Below are 20,409 nucleotides of genomic sequence, written 5' to 3'. Positions count from 1 at the left end.
AAAAACTGATCTTCAGTCCTGGGGGAAACTTGTCATCTGGTGAATGCATTTATATACATACACAAAAGATAAATGCATGTTTGTATTATATATGAAGACCTAGCTTGGTGATTTTGAGATTTATTTTGCTAATAAATGCTAGCTGGAATGTTAGTACTAATTGCTTCTGCAACAGCAAATCTTTAAGGTCTCTGGAGCTACTGTGGAAAAAAAACATTTCCTCACCTATTCTGGATGCTCAGCTGAACATATTAAAGGGGAACTGAGACAAGGACACTTCTGACAAACTCACGCTAGACTTCTTGACCTCAGTTGTGACAAAAGTATTTTAATTTGTCATTGAGCCCATAACTGGTTTCTAGAAGGGCTTCTCTGTGGTGGCTTTTTACCACAGATAAGAAAAGTGGTCTGTCCTAGCAACTTGCAGTCAGTTTCTTCTGTGAATAGTTCCTGGATTTTAATAAGAAATACTTCTTTCTCTGCCAGAGCTCTTTTGGACTAGAAAGAACAACTGCTGTGGTAGCCAAATGGCTGTGGAACTTCAGGGTACCAAAGGGCAGGCTTCCCCATGGAACATCTTGTTAATAGCTTCCTTTCCATTTTGTATCAGACATTAGACTTTACTGAAACCAGGAATGTACACCTCACCTTACTAGGAAATGCTGACCATGCCAGTGCTGATGATGAGCCAGGTGAGAAGGAGCTGAGAGGACTAGAGTTGGATGCAAGGTATTTTCTTAATATTTTATTTTCTCCATTTTTTTTCTTTTCCATGAGCAGTGCAACGTTTTTTGTGACAAAGAAACCATTTAATTACCCCAAGGATCCAGGATCTGTGACTTTCAATACATCCTTTTGCTACTTTGAAATTTTCACTTGTGCAGACATACTCTACCATGACCCAGCTGTGGTTTTGGCGAGCAGATTTCAGATTGACACCATTCTGTTCCTAACTGCTTAGGTGAACACCCACTGTTTTCAGCTGTCCAGTTTCAGTCAGCATGCACCTTGGGAATGGGTGTCAACTTCCTTTCAGCAAATACACACAACTCCACTTCAGATATGACAGTTGGGTAATGTGAGAGTGCTCTAAGTGATCCTCATTCTCATGGGCAGCATTTGTACCTGTGTAGTGCAGCTGACCTGAGCAGAAATTCACATCAGCTTTAAGCATGCATACTCATGTCACAGGACTTGGACATGTGAAGTTCTTGATATAAAGGAAATAAAAATGTGCTATGTAAGAACTTGGAAATTCTTAAGTTGACTACAACACCTCTAATCTTTAATAGTTAAATAAGCAGTCCTGGGCGTTTATGAGTGATATTCTTCATCTTCTGGCCCTGGTGTTTTATTGGTATTTTGGCCATGTAAAGACCCAAACTTCATTTTGTCCACTAGATGGAACCCTAACTCTAAGAAATGTTCTTGTGAGTTCTGCAAATAGTAGTTCTGGGCTGGAGACTTTGGGTGTCGCATTTTCTTTGTAGGCTTTGTTTTCACTGTATATTTTTTCCTGAGCAGATGCTAGAAGTCAAGCACCAATTTTGTATGCATGTGTTTACAGAACTGAGAGAAACATCCTGCTAAAATGTAGCTCTAAACTTTACAGGACATGTGAGCCATTCCTTTAGTTCTCAGTTTATGACCCTATGTCACAATTCATATTCTTTATGAATAGGTTTTATTCTGGGCTTTAAAGATGTCTTTGTTTATGTAAAGCACTTGCATAAAGATGTGAATTTTGGTGATAGCTTTTCCTTAAAAACTTCTTGATTGGACAGCGTCACCACCCATTTTAATCAGAATTACTGATTTCTAATGCAGTTAGAGAAGAATGGAAAACTTCAGCCATTTAAATCATATATAATCAGGACACTAATCTTGTCACTTAAAATACATGAAACACCAGAGTTTGATCTACTTTCCATCGATGGCAAAAAAACCATTAAGTTAAGATTGTAGTCCATGAAGGCTCAATTTAGTTTCAAAACAGTCTGGTAAACATTAGAATTACATTTTGCACATATATAATTAGTGACTACTGCTTTCCTGTCTCATATATTTGCTTTCAGATTAGAAACTTTCTTGTGTTATATGTTTGCAGGGAGTGGTATTTATGCCCCAGATGGTCCAAGAGCATACAATACTGAAATGGATAATGGTCACCTTTTGGTGACCTGAGTTCACTCCCACATCTCTCTCCTGACTCCTGCTGTTGTTAACTGGACATTGTATGCCAGCCAGGTCAAACAACTTCCATCAAACAAACACTCTTTTCAGTGGGGTCATTTACCATGATCTCTTCTCCTTCATGGAACTCACTAAATCTGAGGGAAATCGAGCCATATGCCAGCAGGACCTCTGTTGCCATCTCTTCCAAGACAGTAGAGAAGCAGCAAGATGAAATTTATGTCCTGGGTGCTTTTGATGGGCTACATGTTGTTGAATGACAGTATTATTTGCAGGTAAGAGTTTTCTACTTTTCTACTCTTACTTGAACTGTGAGAAGGCTGCAATAGTCTCTTTGCAGTCTGCTTTTTTTTTTTTTTTTTTTTTTTTTTTTTTTTTTTTTGTCTTGGAGGCATTTAAGGCATTTTTTAGCCCCCCCCCCCATACATTCATTTCTTTTCTTCATTATACATTTTGACTTCATTAGGGATGTTAATCTGCTTTTCAGTGTCATTATGGAAGTGTAGACCTTGGGTTGACCCTATGCTGTAACACCCTTAAAGGTGAGGTCACCCAGCAGTTTTGGCAAGGACGGGAGAAGATGAGTATTTATGCTTCTCTGTGCTGATTGTACATCTGTGGCATATCTGCAGAAGTTGCTCTTAATGTTTTGCAGGTTGTAGGTTTGTCAGGATTTATTGCTGAGGGGAGACCTTATTGCTCCCTGCAACTACCTGAAAGGAGGCTGTGGTGAGGTGGAGGTCGGGTTGATCACTCCTCCCAAGTGACAGGACATGAGGAAGTGGCTTCAGGTTGTTCCAGGAGAGGTTTAGATTGGTTACTAGGAAAAATATCCTCACTGAAAAGATTGTCAAGCATTGGAATGGGCTGCCTAAGGAGGTGGTTCAGTTGCCATCCCTGAAGATATTTAAAGATAATGTGTAGATGTGGTGCTTAGGGACGTGGTTTAGTGTTTGGTTTAGCAGTGCTGGTAATAGTTGGACTTGATGATCTTAAAGGTCTTTTCTAACCTAAATGATTTTATGATTCTAAGCAGGTTTCTTGTATATGTATGAAAAGGAAAGAAGAATGTACATCTCTCCCAGTCTTCAAAGGGTTGCTTTTGTCACAAGAGAGCTGTTTTCTGCTCAGTGGGTTGTACCATTGTGCTGATGTGATTATCTGCCATCTGGTTATCTAACAAAATAAGGAAATTAAATATGAACATAGCATTTGTATTCGCTTGGCTTGTCACTGTATAGATTCTTCAAAATTTTGCTGCCACACTTGTTTTTAGTGTGCTGAAAATCATTTCTGTATGCATAGAAATATATAGAGAACTATACAGAGTATATAATAAATAAATACATAGATGTTTTAGATTGTTTTTTCATCATGACAGCTTTTTTTGCTATCAAGTCCAGCACATGGTTGCTGAAAGCTTAGTGATGTTTTGCCTTTCTGTCTCCTCCTCCCTACAGATCTGCACTCTGCCCACCTGAGCACATGTGGTCAGCCCATGGAGATGGTTCAGACCAAGTTTGAGATGTTCTCCCTCAGTGGCACATTTGGCACCAGCTACATCTTCCCAGAAGTGCTGTACAGCGGGGTGCAGCTGGCCCCTGGGGAGTTCGAGGTAATGGGACACCCTTGTGGTTTCTCAGACATCAGTGGTCAAAAAGCCACTACAAGAGCAACTTAGTTGTTACCAGAGTCCTTGTCCTCTGCCTTGAGTTTGAGGCAGCTTTCTTTCTGCCTGATTTTCCTGCCTGTATTCATACAGCAAGTCCACCTTGCCAATTCTCTTCTGCCCTGTTCCCCCAAATCCTCTAGAACCAGATCTCCCTCAAGACAGAAATGTAGTTTTTCCTCAGACTTCCTGCTAGCTCCAATTGAGACTGGAGCTCTCTCAACTAGGTCAGCATTACTGAATATATGATTTTGTGTTTGCCACACAATAGTACTGCTTTGATGCTGCTCCTGCTTATTTTACCTTTTCATAACCAGGTGCTAGCTGATGGACGTCTGAAAAATCGGAATACTACATCAAAGCCAGTTTTGAGTGTAACACTCTATGGGAGATGGTATGAAAAGGACGCTCCATCCACATATCAAACTTCAGCATGATTTCACTGCAGATCCTTCAAGCTTTCATCAGCTCGTTTCTGTAATGCCAATTAATCACAAATAATGGTAATTCATAGTAATGTTCATAATTAAAATGGCATTCTATTTTTCTAGTTGTCTTATCTACCAGCATAGTTACTGCACTTTGATTTATTGACTTGATTTTGCAGCAAAAAATCAATATGATGCTGGACTGTTGTGTGTGTGTTTTTATATGATGGATTTGGTTGGCATAGGCTTGGCCTTAATATTGGGAACACTAGAAAATAAATTCCTCTGATTTTAGTGGTGTAGGATTCAGTGGGTTGTGCCCCAATAAAAAAGAGCTTTTAATTATTTGAAATTTTTGTTGGAGTATTAGCAGCCATTTCCACAACACTGTTCCCACCCCATTTCTGAACAGCCACTTTTGTGAACAAGAGAAACTTTGATGATTCTAATTTCCTTTGAAAAAGAAAACAAGCCTAAAAACCATGTACCATCAAAAGACAGTTATTCAGCTCAGCACAGTGCAGTGTGTTATCATACCATGATATGTACTTCATGAAAGAGGAGTCTGCTTTAATCTTTCTGGCCACAGTTTTAGGATGTGGAAAATTCCCTACCACAGAATGATTGATAACTGTTTGTGTCACAAATGCAGAAAACAAGCAGTTTCTCCGGAGCATGTGTGTGTTCTCATGGAATGGTGGCTCCTACCGGTGCTAGGGAGAGCCGGGACTATGCCAGCAGGTGTTGGGTAAGGAGAGTTGTGAAAAATGCCAATCACTTATTTTTTAAATTTTTACAAGTTTAATAGTAATAAAATGGTTATAAAAATAGTAATCTAGTTAGAGTAATAAAATTTGAACAATTGAGATTAGGACAATATGAGACAATAAAAACAAAGAGATACGGACGTCGGGGTACCTTTTCCTGGGCAACACAAGCCTGAAAAAGGACCCCGTTAACAGAGGATTTACCGTTAAAAACAATCGCCTGTTGGTTATTCATACACCTCATACGTGATGCATCAATTCTATTCAAATTCATTCAAACATAGGATTCTGTCTGGTCACTGTCAACTTCTTCCTCTTAATCCTCATGCCATCTTCCTGTCAGAGCGAGGTGGGAAGAAGTTAGTTTTCTGCTGATAAGGGAGCAATAAATTCCCTTTCTCTGAAAGATTTAGGTGTTCTGTGGCTTCTATCTGGTGCGAATCCTTTCTTAAAAAAATATCTTTCATACCATAGGTCTATTTTAACGTTATGTTACAACCTAAAACTATATTTATTACACTACTTGAGAAAATTAATACAGCATAATTTTCTAACATAACACATATAATATTCATTTTAATACTTGTGAAAAGCCAATCATAAAATACACACTTTTCACAGAGTGAACAGATGGAGCAGGTGGGACATGCTGGCACGTTTGAGGATGTGGGCCCTGCAGACTGTGTTTCTGGGGAGTGCACTGGGGTGCTTTGTGTTTCCCAGCTAAGATTTCTATGCGTGCCTAATTCTGATGTTTGTTCTGCAGGTTTGCTCTGAAGCACAAACATTACAATTAATCTGACCAATAATATAAAAAATTGATTTGCAGGTGGTTTTGTTTGGTTGGGTTTTCTTTTCTTTTTTTTTTTTTGACAAGGGAATGTCTTAAAAATAAGACTCTATTCTGTGAAAGTATCAAACTGAAACCTCTACAATTAATGTAGTGGAAGTACTGGGAAACATTCTACTGTTTAGGGAGGAAAAGCACTGTATCTTTAAATTTCTACCTGCGCCCTCGGAGAAGCTGTGCTGTTAGGGCACAGTAACATAACTAGGTGCTGTTGGCAGCAGTGAGCGCCTTGCGACTTCCTGACTGCAGCTCACACGTACTCCGTGCTCGGCAGCGATTGCGTGGCTGTCCCAGTGACCTTTCAGGCAGCCTCCTCCGGGCAGGGTTAACCCTTGCGATGCGCAGTCTGCCTCACGCTCTCCTCTCGCTAAGCTCAAGAAAAGAAGTCGGAGCACAGCCTGACGACAGACTCCCTCTACAGCTAAGCTGATTTAGCACCAAATTGCATCCGGCTTCACGAATTAAATCCTCAGGTAGCCCCCACCATCAGGCGGTGGCAGCGATGGGGACGGGTGCAGTACAGGGATGGGAAGAGTGGATTGGGAGGAGAGAGGTGTGGAAAGTAGGCGGACCTCTATAGAAGTTTCCGCTTCAATTGTCCACAGCCACTGAGAGCCCGGGTCACTGCGGTTTGCTTCAGTTTATTCGGTGCATTTGTTTGTTTACCGGGTGTCAGTTCCTTGCTCCTGGGCGTGCTCCCAGCAGGAAGTAGGGAGCGGTGCCTGCTGGCACAGAGGCAAACAGGGATAACTCCGCTGCACCTTGTGCCGGCAGTGGGACTCGAATTCTGCGGGGCATTCCCCTTGCACTGCACTTGTAAATATTTCTGCTCAGCCCTGGCAGGGCAGTCACCTTTCTGGCTGATCTCCTCGCTATTGCTAAACACGGGAGCATTTGCTGCTTGCTCTTTCACCCTGATGTCTGATTGTGCCTAATGTGACTCAGCCTGTATTTCACGTGTTTTAAAAGTGAGGCAGAGAGGGAGGAAGGCTTCCAAGCTACATTAATTCAAGTATCACCGAGATCTCTATTGCAGCCTTTAAAAGGCTTGTGTTTCTGGATCTAGTAATGTGTGTAGGGAAGTATTTAGGGAAGAACATCACCAGATAAAAATCAAAGTTCCTAATGACTGAAACCCTCAGTCAGCACTACTCTGTGAGAGAACTCTGTGGTATCTGCATTCATCTGCAGGTCTGTATGTTCTGAACCAGCTCTACAGTGGCAGTCTGCTGTGGCTGAAAGCAGGCAGCCTGTTCTGATTCCCAGTGCCCAGACAGCCTTTTTCAAATGGGAATACTGGAAATACTAGAAAGTAAAAAACTGGAAAATGTCATAGCAAGAAATGGATTTGAAGTGAGTTGAAGGTTAAAAGTGAAGTTCTCTCAATGTACAGCAGGTTCCTGTGGACAGAAAGGTGTGCAGAGGAGCAGGCATGCTACTGCACCTGGTGAGCTAGCCTGCTCTTTTGCTTCAGGCTACCGAGAGCTAGGCAATGAGTTACTTAGATGCCTTATTTCAGAGGAAAAATTCTGTCCAGATTAATATTTTCTGGTGGAAAGCTGCTGGAAAGTGATGCCCAGCTAAACAGAATGGACTGGGAGAGACACTGGGATAAACTCAAGGGACAGTTTTGTTGCTGGCATGTTGGGTGCATGACAGTGAGATGCTAATGCAATTTGTTTGATTTAGAGAAACTCAGAAGCAAGCTGCACATACTGACACATAGCACAGGAACTGAGGAATACGAAGATACTAGAATGAAGTTTTTATTACTCTGAGTTTTGCCACTCAAAATTCTCAGAAGACTAGCTCCACTGGTGGCAATATCCACTTGGGTATCAACTTTTTTGACACACAAAAAGTCTTGCTGTAATCAGTGATAGAGAAGAATATAACAACAAAAATTGGGCTGTTCTTTCTAGATATTATTTTAATGGCTTATTTTTTCATTGGCTCCACCAGTCTTGGCACTGCCCAGTATTTTTGGTTTGTTCAATTGTGACATCTTTACTGTGTACTGCAGTACTTTCTTATATCTCACCCTTCCCAGGTAATGCTTTAACAGACCTACAGTTCATTCCTCCCTCTTTCAAAGTAAACTTTGTCCCCTTTCTCTTTTCTGTGCATGTTCCTTTTGCACTGTTTGTCCAGAGCACTCTAGGAGCTGGGAGGCTGCAGCCATGCTCCCTTCCCAGGCTCTCCTGCTGGCACTCGCAGCCCTTCAGGCCCTTGCCTCCGACACCTTCATGGCAGCCGTCTACGAGCACACCGTCATCCTGCCGCATCCCACCGAGGAGCCCGTTTCTCCCAGTGATGCTTTGGCCCTGATGAACAAAAACATGGATGTCCTGGAAGGGGCCATCAAGGAAGCCGCCCAGCAGGTACGAGGGCTACCGCAGTGAGGGTTGTCCGTCAGTGTTTTCTGCTCCTGCTGACCCTCCTGGCTGTGTGCTGATGGGTGCCCTTTAAACGGAGCCTGTTGTGACAGGGTGCCCAGATCATTGTGACTCCTGAAGATGGCATCTATGGCTGGCGATTCACAAGAGAAACCATCTACCCCTACCTGGAGGATATCCCTGATCCGGTGGTGAATTGGATTCCCTGCACTGACCCCTCAAGGTGATTCCTTCTGCAGTGGTTTAGGTGATTTCAACCTTTTATATAACTCATGGAGTCTCGAGCAGCTCACATTAAATTACTAAGAACTGCTAACATCTCTAACATAAGTTTTTATTGAAATTCAGTATGAAGGTAGTTAAATGGTTAAATATGTCCATGACTAATTGAAGAGGGAAACATGAAGATTTTTTTTTTTAATTAGATGCTTTAAGGAGAAATTCAAACAACATACAGAATTTGGACTACTAAAAGTTGAGGAAATGTCTTTTTTTGATGCCAGAATATCCTGCTTCTTATTCTGTTTTCAATTCTTCCACACTATTTTGAATAGAACTGACTGTAAATTATTAACAGTAGTATTTCTTTGATTTTTTTTGTTTGTTTGTCTTTTACAAATGACATGTTGAAACAAAAGCACACAAACCTTTTTTGTGGACAGACAAGAAGTAGTCTCTGAGCAGATAATAAGAGGTGATGAAGTCAGTAATTAAAGTCCAAACTTCTAAATGATAAAAACCCAGGAACTTTTAATCTTGGTTTTCCATAGCTAAGGTAAGATAAAGTCTGAATTGCTAGAGTCTCTGTGCTGTAGAACACGATCATTCAAGCAGCATATTTCAGCAGTGACAAACTAAGCTATAGCTGAGGCCTGGACTTTACACTCCAACAGCATGCAATTTGTGTTCAGCTGTGGAATTACAGCCATGGGCTGCCCTTTTCACCATGGCTTTCTGCACCTCCTTGATGAGGAGCAGGTTATTGTATCTGTGAGGATATAATAACTCAATGCTTCCAAGAAGAAGAGTCACAGTTGCACTGGATGTGCAACTTTTTGCTGAGATATAAGTAGATAGAGTATACAGTGTTTCATATATACACTGTATTCATGTATACAGTGAAGTGTAATGTGGGGTGGCTGTGTGCCTAACTAAGCAGGTCTTCATTCTAGTGCATCACACAGGTTTAGCAGAGGTGATCTGAGTGCCTCCTCACTGTTCCAAATCAGGGGTTTCACTAGCAGCTTTTGGGAATATAACACTTGCCATCAGTGTCTTGCATGCCTTATTCCTGGTGCTGTATGTGTATCTTGCCTGGAGGTCCCCTTGTGGGGCCCACACACACCTTGCAAAGCCATGGGTATTGGCACACTACAAAGGGGAATGAATGGCTGCTCTCTTTATGGCCTGGTATGGATGCTTCAGAGGGGCTGCCAGTTTCTGACACATGGACCCTGTCACATCTCAAAATTATTAGCCCACTGCTCTTCATGCCATGGTTACAGGTCTGTGTGCTCCTGTCTGTGGGAGAAAATGAATTGCTGAATTGCCTTGTCCATATCATCTGCATTATCCCACATCTCAGCCCTGCTTGGTGTGCTAAGGGCCCAGAGCTGCAGCCCTCAGGTGTCAGTATGCCTGATGCTAAAATGTTTGCTTGTGTGACACCACGCTAGTGTCTTCCTCTGCCCAGAAATTGCTCTCCTGCCCTTTCCCAGCCCAAGGATTATCTGTTTACTGCAGAGCACGTTCCAGGTGCTGAAGGGGACTGGCAGGCATATCCCTGCAGGGGCCAATGGCAGGTCTCCAGGGCCTACCCCAAGGTGCAGGAAGCAATCTGAGGAAGCACTGCAGCAACTCTGTGTCTGCCTATTGTGCCATGGCTGCAAGGTTGGAGATGCTGCTGGTGTGACCTCAAGTATTCTGGAAATGGACACCGCTGACAGCACAAGTTCTGTTAATTTTGTTTTTCTCATTTCCTAAAATAAATTAGATTTGGTCCGGCACCAGTGCAGGAACGACTCAGCTGCATGGCCAGAAATAATTCCATCTATGTGGTTGCAAATATTGGGGACAAGAAGCCGTGTGACTCCAGCGATCCCAGCTGCCCCAGGGATGGTCGCTACCACTACAATACGGATGTGGTCTTTGACACACAGGGGAAACTGGTGGCTCGGTACCATAAGGTAAAGTGGTCTTGGAGAGACAGAAATTAATTTTCCACTACTTCCAAAATGTCTCAGTTTGGGAAGAGAATTAGATGCCATTGTCCACTGGGAGAGTTTTGTTTTTCTTTATAATTAAAAAAAATATCTCTCTTGCTATGAAGCGTCAATGCCAAATTTGCATTTGCTGTCCTGTTTCTCAAAACAGACTGGAATGAAAAATGATTGTTCTGGTACAATTTAGTGGCATATGGTTTTTGCTGACTTCCTCAGTTCATTAGCTCACTACTACTGTAAATTGTGCTGCTTGAGCAGTTTCAGTTTTCAGTGCCAGCTTTTCACCAGACTACCACTTCACATTCCAGGATTTCAATGTTCACATCCATTTCCTCATAAATGAGCACTCTGACTTCAGAGAGGCAGGACCTTTATTTCTGATGCTGTTTTGGCACAGTTTTTGCACAGTGGGAATTATTTAGACATAGAAAAGCAAATGAAAATGCCAGATGGGTGTAAAAAGAGATAAGGATATTGGATTATAAGTTCCTCTTTCAATATTATGTGTATACCTGCAAGTTCCATCAAAGCTGTTTATGAACTGTGTGCCAGATATCATGCCAGTGTGGATAAAGTCAGTTTATTTAATGCACTTTGGGCCCATTATTTCATCTGGTTTAGAGACAGTGCCAAGATATCTATTTGTGAGCAAACTGGGTGAGTGAAACACTGATAACACAAATCTGTCCAGCCTGCTATGGCCCACATGGTAAATTACAAGTTAAGTAAACTTGAACTTCTTTTCTGGCTTGGTGTCCATATTTACTTTCAGACCACCTGGACATTTATAGAGCACTCTTAATAAATATGTATGTGAAGGAGGAAGAAAATGTTGGAAAGCTGAGAATGTCACAAACTTCAATTTTTCTGTTGGCGGAGAACATCTGCCTTTCCCCCATCATCACAGCCTTTGTTTTCTGCTCTGCAGAGTCCCAAATACTATCCTGTGCTTCATACTGGTGCTCTGTACTTCCAGTACTTCTGGGCATCTCCACACCAAAGTCACCAATTTGTCCCTTGGCACAAGATCTCCCACGCTTCCCTTACATTGCTATTTCTCTTCTGGTTGCATTTGGGTTGCCAGAAATATAAACAAGGTGGGGGGAGTGGAGAGATTATTCTTATGCAGATGACACCAACAGACCTGAAGGCAGCTGGCTGCTTTCCTAGCTAGATGCCAGGTCAATATGTAATATGTGTTCCATATTTTGGGTACGATGATCATATAATTTTAGCCTGATTTCCTACCTGTGAGGGCTTCCAACACAGGTCAAAAGTTTTCTTTAGTCATTCTGAACCACTTTAGGGAATGACCCCAAGACACATGGTAAGTAAGTGCCTCTAACTGGTTTCTCTTATTTTCCTTCCCCTACAGTATAATCTCTTTCTAGGAGAAAATCAGTTTAATTATCCAAAAGAGCCAGAAGCTGTCACCTTTGAGACTCCTTTTGGGAAGTTTGGCATTTTCACTTGCTTTGACATCCTTTTCTATGAGCCTGCCGTGGTCCTGGTGAGCAAGATGCAGGTGGACACCGTGCTCTTCCCAACAGCTTGGATGAATGTCCTGCCCTTTCTGACTGCAATTGAGTTTCACTCTGCCTGGGCCATGGGCATGCGTGTCAATGTCTTAGCTGCCAATACTCACAACACCAGCATGGAAATGACAGGTAACTTAATTTTTACTCTGTGCAAGAATCTTTATAACCACGAATCTCTTATTCCCTGTTCTACAAAGTGATTTTGCAGAGGAATATAATGTATTTCTCTGGAAGGTGAAGAGAGTAGTCACTAAATTTTAAAGCTGATGGATCCTGTTCCTGTTGGTTTCATAAAGACACAACAAAACTCACAGTGTTTTATTTTCCCTAGCTTCTTAGGATTATCTTTTCGTTTAATGGCTCTAAATAAGTAGTAGGTCACTGCCCTTATACCTGAACAGAAAATTTTGTGTTTTTTAAGGCTCTTTTCCTCTCCACTTCTAAGGGTATGATTGAATGCCAAACTGTAAATATACTCATAAACCATATATGTGGCTACATTTATTCTGCCAAATGAGATATTTATTTTTATAGCTGCATTTAACAGAAAATCATTAAAAACACGTGTTCAGGCCTGTTGTAGTAACATTGCTAAGATGTCCACATCTTCATTTTAGAATGTAGTGTTGATTTTTTTTTAGACCTCAGCTTATGGAATAGTATATTTCAGTTACACCATTGTCTTCACTGAGCTGTGTAACCACAGTATTGTTTTGGGACTTTTCATCTGAAATGCCTAACAGGCTTCTGCAGTGATGGTATGACAGACCTTTGATTTCCCTCAGTTGCTTGGTGCTGGTCAGATGTGAATCCCTCAGGAGGGGAGGAGTTCTCAGCCAGTGTAAAGGGGGCTGGACAGTTGCTGTCTCTTTCTGTTCATGGACAGGCCTGTGATACTTGACTATCTTGTGTTTTGGATTGTCTCAATCAGTAGCTGGTCCTTTCACATCAATCAGCCAAGAAAAAAGGAATTATCAACTATATTGGACACAGGGGAAAAGAGAACTCAGGAGGCTTTAAATATAATCATAGCATAACATAAAAAAACTAAACATCCTCTGGCTACACTGAGCAGACCTTATCTAAGGGAATAAATGCTATTCTTTGACAAAGCAGGTGCTCTGTGTACTGAGTTGCAATGGGCACCTTAGATGAGACTAAAATGACTGTAATCTGTGTAGAATAGTGGATAAGCTATCAGAGATGATTAGAAGGACAACATGATTTTTTAAATTCTTCTTGGACTGACTACTGTGCTCTCCTCAGGGAGTGGCATTTATGCACCAGCTGGAGCCAGAACATACTCCTACAACATGAAAACTGAAGATGGTCACCTCCTCATTGCTGAACTAGATGCACACCCTCGTCTTTCTCCTGCCTCCCCACCTGCTGTCAGCTGGAACTCATATGCTTTGAGTGTTGAAAGATTCTCACAGAATGACCATGAATTCACAGGAATTGTCTTTGAAGACCTCTTTACTTTCACGGAGCTCGCTAAGCCTGAGGGGAATCTCACTGTCTGCCAAAAAGACCTCTGCTGTCATTTGAGCTACAAGATGGCAGAGAAAAGAGATGATGAAGTTTATGTGCTGGGTGCTTTTGATGGCCTTCATGTTGTTGAAGGACAGTACTATCTGCAGGTAATTCTTTGGAAGGGGTTATTTGCTTTAGGAAGCTTATTTACAGGGAGAAACTTTCAGGTGGAAAAGCAGAAGACAATGTCTTCTATGCTGGAGTCCTGGTGCACCTTTTGATAGTAATGGAAAGAAATGGCTAAAACTTCCAAGCCTATTTGCCTTCAAATCCAACAAATGCAGTAGAGAGGTCTCTAAACCTCTTCTTCTAAATGCTCAGAGTGCACTCACTATTTTAGGGGTGTGCAATGTTAGCTAAATTTAGGTTCTTTTCTGTGAATATCTGCAGTAAGTGTTTTGAACCTCCTCTGTATCACAGAATCATAGAATAGTTAGGATTGAAAAGGACATCTGAAGATCACATAATCCAATCCCTCTGCCAAGGCAAGGTCACCTGGAGCAGATTACACAGAAACACATCTGGGTGGCTTTTGAGTGTCTCCAGAAAGGGAGTATCCATGACCTCCCTGGTCAGCCTGTTCTGATGCTCTGCCACCCTAAATGTAAAAAAGTTCTTCCTCATGTTGAGGTGAAACTTCTTGTGTTTTTATGGCCATTGCTCCTCATCCTGTTGCTGGGCACCACTGAATAGAGCCTGGCACCATCTTCTTGGCACACACCTTAGAGATATTTGTATGTATTGATGAGACCCCTCTGTCTTCTCTAGACTTAACAGTTCTAGCTCCCGCAGTCTCTCCTCATAAGAGAGAAGTTCCTCATTCCTAATCATCCTTGTGGCCTCAGCTGGACACTCTCCTTTTTTTTTCTTGTGCTGGAAAGAAAGAGGAGCCTGGACACAGTACTCCACATGTGGTCTCACTGTATTTTCATCAAAGAGTTGCCGTTAAAAATCAGTTGATAATAGTTGTCTTTATGAGATGCTCTGATAAGTTAGGGTCACAGAGATGGTAATTTTTTGTCATTATCCAAATCATAGCAATGAATCTTACTTAAATGGCTTATGACTTTTAGTGGAAAAATCCTCCCTTTCTCTTCTTTAATCAAATATTTGCAAAGACAGTGAGTTACATCCTGGTTGAATTTTCTTAAAGCCATATTTGAAAACATCCTTTGCCTTCATAATTAAGTTATTGTGCCAGCAGATTGTACTTCTTTTTAGTTACTTCTGTCTGTCAGCATCACCATTTCGTACCAGCTGGTGCAGACTCTGGGATATGAGGGGAGGTGTTATCCAGCAAACAGCTCATCTAATACTAGAAAGGTAACTTGAATAAATTCAGTTCTTGGTGAGCTTGGTTGTAATATTTATTTCAGTGGTTGTGGAAGTTGCCAGATAGTCTCTGACAGAATTGAAAGTTCTAGAGAATACAGGAATTTCTACTCTTCCTTTTTCCATCAATACTTTTTTCATTTCCTCAGAACATATTCCTTATTTCTCTGCTTATTTGCATTTCAACACAAAACCACATTTGCTGATGAATAATACTTCTGATTTTTTGCAAATATGCTTCTATCCCCTAATACCAGACACGTAGAAAAACTCCATCACCTATCAGCAAAACCGGACAACATCCTTCAAATCATTCCTGAATCAGAGGAGTGATAGCCCTGTTTCATATTTTCTCATTAAGACCATAAACATTTATCAGCTGGATAAATAACTTTCATGATAAAAGGGAAACAACACTGTGATTCCTACTTTATGTGCTGCAACTACTAACACAAAACTGTAACAAAAGATGCTAACTTCATCTCCTTGGCCTATATTAACTAGGATTTGGACAGGGAATATCAAATTCAGACTTCCTGTGGACTACCAGGCCATCTAATGAAGTATAATTAGCAACATGTACAATTAGCAGTAAGAGGACCTGGATGTGCACTTGTACAACATACCCATGTAGAAGACTTTGCTTTGTTTGCCTAAAATTTCCATACACAAACTCATCTTACTAAGACATGTGGGAAAGAAACTTTCAAATAAGACAATTGCCAATTGAAAGAATTAGTGGAAGGGACAGGATCTGGCTTCAGAGATTAAATAAGGTTCTTTGACTGCACTTATGTCAAAGACAATTTATTTGTAAAATTATAAGACTAAGGCAATGCAGGCCTGGAATATGCCCAGTCAGATCAAGGGGTAAAAAAATAAGCTACAGCTGAAAAGTTACCATCTTGCTAAATATATTGTTGTCTCCTCCTCCCCACAGATCTGCACTCTGCTCAAATGCCCCAGCACAAACCTGAGCACATGTGGGCAGCCCGTGGAGATGGCTCAGACCAAGTTTGAGATGTTCTCCCTCAGTGGCACGTTTGGCACCAGCTACGTCTTCCCAGAAGTGCTGTACAGCGGGGTGCAGCTGGCCCCTGGGGAGTTCGAGGTAATGGGACACCCTTGTGGTTTCTCAGACATCAGTGGTCAAAAAGCCACTACAAGAGCAACTTAGTTGTTACCAGAGTCCTTGTCCTCTGCCTTGAGTTCAAGGCAGCTTTCTTTCTGCCTGATTTCCTGCCTGTATTCATACAGTAAGTCCACCTTGCCAATTCTCTTCTGCCCTGTTCCCCCAAATCCTCTAGAACCAGATCTCCCTCAAGACAGAAATGTAGTTTTTCCTCAGACTTCCTGCTAGCTCCAATTGAGACTGGAGCTCTCTCAACTAGGTCAGCATTACTGAATATATGATTTTGTGTTTGCCACACAATAGTACTGCTTTGATGCTGCTCCTGCTTATTTTACCTTTTCATAACCAGGTGCTAGCTGATGGACGTCTGAAAAATCGGAATACTACATCAAAGCCAGTTTTGAGTGTAACACTCTATGGGAGGTGGTATGAAAAGGACGCTCCATCCACATATCAAACTTCAGCATGATTTCACTGCAGATCCTTCAAGCTTTCATCAGCTCGTTTCTGTAATGCCAATTAATCACAAATAATGGTAATTCATAGTAATGTTCATAATTAAAATGGCATTCTATTTTTCTAGTTGTCTTATCTACCAGCATAGTTACTGCACTTTGATTTATTGACTTGATTTTGCAGCAAAAAATCAATATGATGCTGGACTGTTGTGTGTGTGTTTTTATATGATGGATTTGGTTGGCATAGGCTTGGCCTTAATATTGGGAACACTAGAAAATAAATTCCTCTGATTTTAGTGGTGTAGGATTCAGTGGGTTGTGCCCCAATAAAAAAGAGCTTTTAATTATTTGAAATTTTTGTTGGAGTATTAGCAGCCATTTCCACAACACTGTTCCCACCCCATTTCTGAACAGCCACTTTTGTAAACAAGAGATTACCAGAACCTTTGAAGATTCTAACTTCCTTTGAAAAGGAAAACAAGCATTGAAAACATGTTCCTTCAAAAAAACAGTTATTTGGCTCAGCACAGTACAGGGTGTTATCATATCATGGCCTAACTCACGGCTGGAAGAGTCTGCTTTAATCTTTCTGGCCACATTTTTAGGATGTGGAAAATCTCCCTAGCACAGAAAGATTGATAACTGTTTGTGTCACAAATACTGAAAAGAAGCAATTTCTCAGGAGCATGTGTGTGTTCCCATGGAATGGTTGCTCCTACCGGTGCTAGGGAGAGCCGGGACTGTGCCAGCAGGTATTGGGTAAGGAGAGTGAACAGATGGAGTAGGTGGGACACGCTGGCACATGTGAGGATGTGGGCCCTGCAGACTGTTTTGTTTCTTAGGCAAGTGGACTGGAGTACTTTGTATTTCCCAGCTAAGTTTTCTATATGTGCCTAATTCTGTTGTTTATGCTGCAGTTTTGCTTTGAAGTACAAACATTGTTTATACTTAATCTGACCAACGTAATTTAAAAAATATAGACACGTAGGAGGCAAAATATATTTTTGGGGCTTTTTTTGACAAAGCAATGTCTTACAAATAAGATTACGTTCTGTGAAAGTATCAAAGTGAAACCCTCTACAATTCATGTAGTGGAAATACTGGGAAACATTCTACTGTTCGGGGAGGAAAAGGACTGAATCTTTAAATTTCTACCTGCGCCCTAGGAGAAGCTGTGCTGTTAGGGCACAGTAACATAACTAGGTGCTGTTGGCAGCAGTGAGCGCCTTGCGACTTGCTGACTGCAGCTCACACGTACTCCGTGCTCGGCAGCGATTGCTCCTGGGCTGCCCGAGGGACCTTTCAGGCAGCCTCCTTCGGGCAGGGTTAACCCTTGCAATGCACAAACAGGGATAACTCCACTGCACCTTGTGCCGGCAGTGGGACTCGAATTCTGCGGGGCATTCCCCTTGCACTGCACTTGTAAATATTTCTGCTCAGCCCTGGCAGGGCAGTCACCTTTCTGGCTGATCTCCTCGCTATTGCTAAACAAGGGAGCATTTGCTGCTTGCTCTTTCACCCTGATGTCTGATTGTGCCTAATGTGACTCACTCTGTATTTCACGTGTTTTAAAAGTGAGGCAGAGAGGGAGGAAGGCTTCCAAGCTACATTAGTTCAAGTATCACCGAGATCTCTATTGCAGCCTTTAAAAGACTTGTGTTTAAGGCTACAGAATGAGCTTGCTGGATGTAGTAATATATGTAGAGAAGTATTTTGGGGTTGAACATCACCAGACAAAAATCAAAGTTCCTAATGACTGAAACCCTCAGTCAGCACTACTCTGTGGTATCTGCATTCATCTGCAGGTCTGTATGTTCTGAACCAGCTCTACAGTGGCAGTCTGCTGTAGCTGAAAGCAGGCAGCCTGTTCTGATTCCCAGTGCCCAGACAGCCTTTTTCAAATGGGAATACTGGAAGTACTAGGAAGTCAAAAGCTGGAAAATGTCATAGCAAGAAATGGATTTGAAGTGAGTTGAAGATTAAAAGTGAAGTTCTCTCAATGTACAGCAGGTTCCTGTGGACAGAAAGGTGTGCAGAGGAGCAGGCATGCTACTGCACCTGGTGAACCACCAGCTTGCTCTTTTGCTTCAGGCTAGCGAGAGCTAGGCAATGAGTTACTTAGATGCCTTATTTCAGAGGAAAAATTCTGTCCAGATTAATATTTTCTGGTGGAAGGCTGTTGGAAAGTGATGCCCAGCTAAACAGAATTGACTGGGAGAGACACTGGGATAAACTCAAGGGACAGTTTTGTTTCTGGCCTGTTGGGTGCATGACATCTATGTACAGTGAGATGCTAATGCAATTTGTTTGATTTAGAGAAACTCAGAAGCAAGCTGCACATACTGACACATAGCACAGGAACTGAGGAATATGAAGATACTAGAATGAAGAAGTTTTTAAGACACCCTGGAGCTGCGTCCTGATAAGTCCTCTGCTGGACAGTAATGGAATAAACTGTCTCAAAGCAGCCACAGTGAACCTGCTCATAGTGATTAATCAGACCTATTAAATACATTTTCATGCAATCACTTGATTCAGTGAGAGATATGGTGTAACACACCTTCTTCCTGTTTTGTCACATTTTTCTGAGCTCTCAGTGTCTGCATATGGGTACTCCTCTAATAAACTCTTTGTTTCACGTTTTTCAATCCTGTTCTGAATGCAGGATGTTTGATAAGTAAGAAAAATACCCAACTAGATCAGTCATTACTGTGATGCTTTTTGGATGCTGGTATGAAAGGGATCATCTGAAACAAGACCTGCAACCAACATGCCTCCCCATGATATTTCCGTAACTGAAGCTCTACACTGTTATTCCTATGTCCAAATGGGATACAGCATCATTTACAACAACCATCCTAATTATGTCTCCCATTTCCAATTGTAAAAACTCATCAATGTGTTTGGTTTAGTAATAATGTGGTAATATTATATTATTACTACCATTTCTTGAGAATAATCTATTTCTATGTAATAAGAATACTAATATTTTATTAGTTCAAAACAGCAGTTGCTTTAATCTGTTTGCTGGATTTTTCTTTTTCTAATCCTCAAAAAGCCTCAATTGTGGTCCAGAGTATATATTCCTCAATTTTAGTCCAGAGTATACATTCTTATTAAAACAGCATTGCATGTTTTTTCATTGCAGATTATTATGGGACCAGTAAATAAAGCAGTGAAAGATGTGATTTGTGGCAGGTCTGTACACATGCTCAATATTTCTTTGTCTCTGGAATATGGCATGTGCTGACTTATGCCACTCGGCTCTTTTACCACAATTAGATCTTTCCCCCCCCTATTTGTGTTGCTTTGGTTTTAAATCCTTTATGTCATTGGTGCCTATCACGTAGGAAATGGCAACAGAGTGCATCATGGAAACTGAGCAAGGACTCCAGTCAAAGAGCTCCTCCTGAAACAAAATGTGCCACCACTTTTTGGTCAGAACATGACTTGAATCATTATACATATAAAATCTCTGTTGAAGTAAAACTCGGAATTGAAACCTCAATTTATTCTGGTTGTCAGTTCTGAAAAATAGCTTGATGACACCTCCTGACTGCACTGGCTGCTATTCAGTGAGAGAATTTTTACTGCAACCAGTAAACAAGTCACTGAGTGACCTGGTATCTCATAGCAGCTCCTCCCTTCCATCTTCTCTATTTCTTTCTGGTCATGTAACACCAATGTATGTGAAATGAGCTTTTCCCTTTGCTCCCTCTTGTTAATGCTGGGTGGGGCTGCCCTGCAGATGAATTTTCTGTAGGAATTTGGTGATTTATAGTTCTGTTTCAGACCAGCTAGTCCTGGTGAGATGTCGCTGTTCACATTTTTGCTTTCTCTTCTCCAAAGTGACCTGTGTTTTGTTGATGCTGCTGGACCTTAGTGACCTTC

At 41.5% G+C, this 20,409-nt stretch overlaps 2 protein-coding genes across 8 annotated transcripts; both read left to right on the top strand.

Annotated features, from left to right (window-relative positions):
• The first annotated feature begins 27 nt into the window (after window positions 1-27).
• On the top strand, window positions 28-8,052 carry LOC135296638 (pantetheine hydrolase VNN2-like). 5 transcript variants are annotated; one of them, XR_010358673.1, is made up of 4 exons: window positions 28-2,468; window positions 3,654-3,808; window positions 4,180-4,365; window positions 7,597-8,052. XR_010358673.1 is itself a non-coding variant. In XM_064413219.1 (4 exons), coding segments are annotated over exons 1-4 (252 nt in total). In that variant the 5' UTR covers window positions 28-2,449; the 3' UTR covers window positions 7,598-8,052. The 5 variants fall into 5 exon arrangements, 3 of the variants coding, with proteins under 3 accessions (XP_064269289.1, XP_064269288.1, XP_064269287.1); XR_010358674.1 differs by lacking the exon at window positions 7,597-8,052 and adding an exon at window positions 4,943-5,880; XM_064413219.1 differs by having other exon boundaries at window positions 4,180-4,256.
• LOC135296637 (pantetheinase-like) lies at window positions 6,152-20,009 on the top strand. Of its 3 annotated transcripts, none has more exons than XR_010358672.1 (9): window positions 6,152-6,380; window positions 8,059-8,288; window positions 8,396-8,526; window positions 10,297-10,489; window positions 11,901-12,192; window positions 13,330-13,703; window positions 15,869-16,039; window positions 16,410-16,595; window positions 18,835-20,009. XR_010358672.1 is itself a non-coding variant. In XM_064413216.1 (9 exons), coding segments are annotated over exons 2-9 (1,440 nt in total). In that variant the 5' UTR covers window positions 6,152-6,380; window positions 8,059-8,087; the 3' UTR covers window positions 18,836-20,008. The 3 variants fall into 3 exon arrangements, 2 of the variants coding, with proteins under 2 accessions (XP_064269286.1, XP_064269285.1); XM_064413216.1 differs by having other exon boundaries at window positions 16,410-16,486; window positions 18,835-20,008; XM_064413215.1 differs by lacking the exon at window positions 18,835-20,009 and having other exon boundaries at window positions 16,410-16,872.
• The last annotated feature ends 400 nt before the right edge of the window (window positions 20,010-20,409 follow it).

The sequence above is a fragment of the Passer domesticus genome, chromosome 3, assembly GCF_036417665.1.
Source record: "Passer domesticus isolate bPasDom1 chromosome 3, bPasDom1.hap1, whole genome shotgun sequence".
NCBI classification, from domain to species: Eukaryota; Metazoa; Chordata; class Aves; order Passeriformes; family Passeridae; genus Passer; species Passer domesticus.
The sequence above is the reverse complement of the archived record's forward strand: the minus strand, read 5'-3'. Positions and strand labels throughout refer to the sequence as shown.